Source organism: Coregonus lavaretus (genome assembly GCF_964263955.1).
Source record: "Coregonus lavaretus genome assembly, contig: HAP1_SCAFFOLD_3640, whole genome shotgun sequence".
NCBI lineage: Eukaryota > Metazoa > Chordata > Actinopteri > Salmoniformes > Salmonidae > Coregonus > Coregonus lavaretus.
Window position 1 is genome coordinate 9,836 of NW_028163115.1, and position 1,834 is coordinate 11,669.

Below are 1,834 nucleotides of genomic sequence, written 5' to 3' on the forward strand. Positions count from 1 at the left end.
GAGAGAGAGAGAGAGAGAGAGAGAGAGAGAGAGAGAGAGAGAGAGAGAGAGAGAGAGAGAGAGAGAGATGAAAAAACTCCTCCCTATTCCGTCACTTTTTCACAGTAAACCCTATAAGTCAGATACGTAGAGGAGGTCAGTTTTTCAATGTCAACATCTACCCTGTTCAGGCTATACTCTCCTGTCTCTCTCTATCTCTCCTTCCATCAGCTCAATCCGTCCATACTACCAGGGCTCCATCAGGATGGTGTCGGCTGGGCTACAGATGCTGGGCACGGTCCTGGCTATCGTCGGCTGGCTGGGAAGCATCATCATCTGTGCTCTGCCCATGTGGAAGGTGACAGCCTTCATTGGAGCCAACATCATCACCGCCCAGACCATCTGGGAAGGGTTATGGATGAACTGTGTGACCCAGAGCACGGGACAGATGCAATGTAAGATCTTTGACTCCATGCTGGCCTTACCCCAGGACCTGCAGGCTGCCAGAGCCATGACTATCATCGCCATTGTCCTGGGGATTCTAGGGGTGATGGTCTCCATCGTCGGAGCCAAGTGCACCAACTGCATCGAGGACGAACCCTCCAAAGCTAAAGTCATGATCATCTCCGTAATCTTCTTGATCCTGGCCGGTATCCTCATCCTTATCCCTGTGTCCTGGTCGGCCATCACCATCATCCGAGTCTTCTACAACCCCATTTTGGTCGAGGCCCAGAGGAGGGAGTTGGGAGCCTCACTCTACATCGGCTGGGGCTCCGCAGGGCTGATGATCCTGAGCGGGGCGCTACTCTGCTGCTCCTGTCCCCCCAGCGATGAGAACCACGATGTCAAGTATTCCAAGGCTGCTAGCTCCGTGGCTGGCAGCAGCAAGGCCTACGTCTAGAGGGTTAGACACACCACAGACCAGACCACCACAGACCAGCACCAGGGGATGAGGGGATGGACAGCCAGCCTGGTGAGAGGACTGAAGGGAGGTGGTGTTGAAACTCTCCAGGTTGTTCACTGTGCTGTTTTAATGTTTTTACTGAAGCTTTTGCCACATTCTTTGCCCTAATGAAGTTTCTCTCTTGTGTGAATTTGTTGATGGAGTTTTCTTGCTTTTACTGTCATGCTCGACTGTGGTACCAAAGTGAAATATAAGGGTCAATGTATGAGTGTGTTGGCTAAATGTATGAGTGTGTTTTCTAGTTACTGTAAAATGTGATGTCAGTTACTGTGCAAATCATTTAGTCAAATGTAGCAGAATCCTTCTCTAGGACCAAAAATAAAAGTCTACAATCAAGTATCGTAAAAACAGAATTCCACTCAATCTTGAACACACTGTTATCATTATTAAAGCATGTTTTTGGACTCTTGGCCTACAGGTGTATGGGTTTATACGTTTATTCACATTTATAAACTGCCCAGATGAATTTATTCAAACAGCACCAGTACTTACTTAGTCATATACTACCACATGCATGTCTGATGTTAGGGTTTGCTTCACAGCCTGCCAGGACTCTAGACACCTGACTGGTGAATGAAACCACTGCAGGGGTTGGTTTAAAGATATTAGGTCAGAGAGAGAGAGAGAGAGAGAGAGAGAGAGAGAGAGCGAGCGAGAGAGAGAGAGAGAGAGAGAGAGAGAGAGAGAGAGAGAGAGAGAGAGAGAGAGAGAGAGAGAGAGAGAGAGAGAGAGAGAGAGAGAGAGAGAGAGAGAGAGAGAGAGAGCTGTGTGCGTGTAATTCCATACCTGTATGAGATGGCAAGGTGAAGCTACTTTATGCATCTCAGATCTACATGTGCCTAGAGTGTTATTGATGGACAACCCCACCTCGATTCTGCCATATTGCTTTCA

General features: G+C 48.2%; 1 protein-coding gene across 1 annotated transcript; it reads left to right on the plus strand.

Annotated features, from left to right (window-relative positions):
- Positions 1 to 244: 244 nt before the first annotated feature.
- On the plus strand, positions 245 to 880 carry LOC311118461 (claudin-4-like; the record flags this gene model as incomplete). The annotated part of the gene is made up of 1 exon (XM_084193256.1): positions 245 to 880. One exon carries the CDS (start codon positions 245 to 247, stop codon positions 878 to 880), a length of 636 nt encoding a protein of 211 aa, XP_084049382.1.
- Between the last annotated feature and the right edge of the window lie 954 nt (positions 881 to 1,834).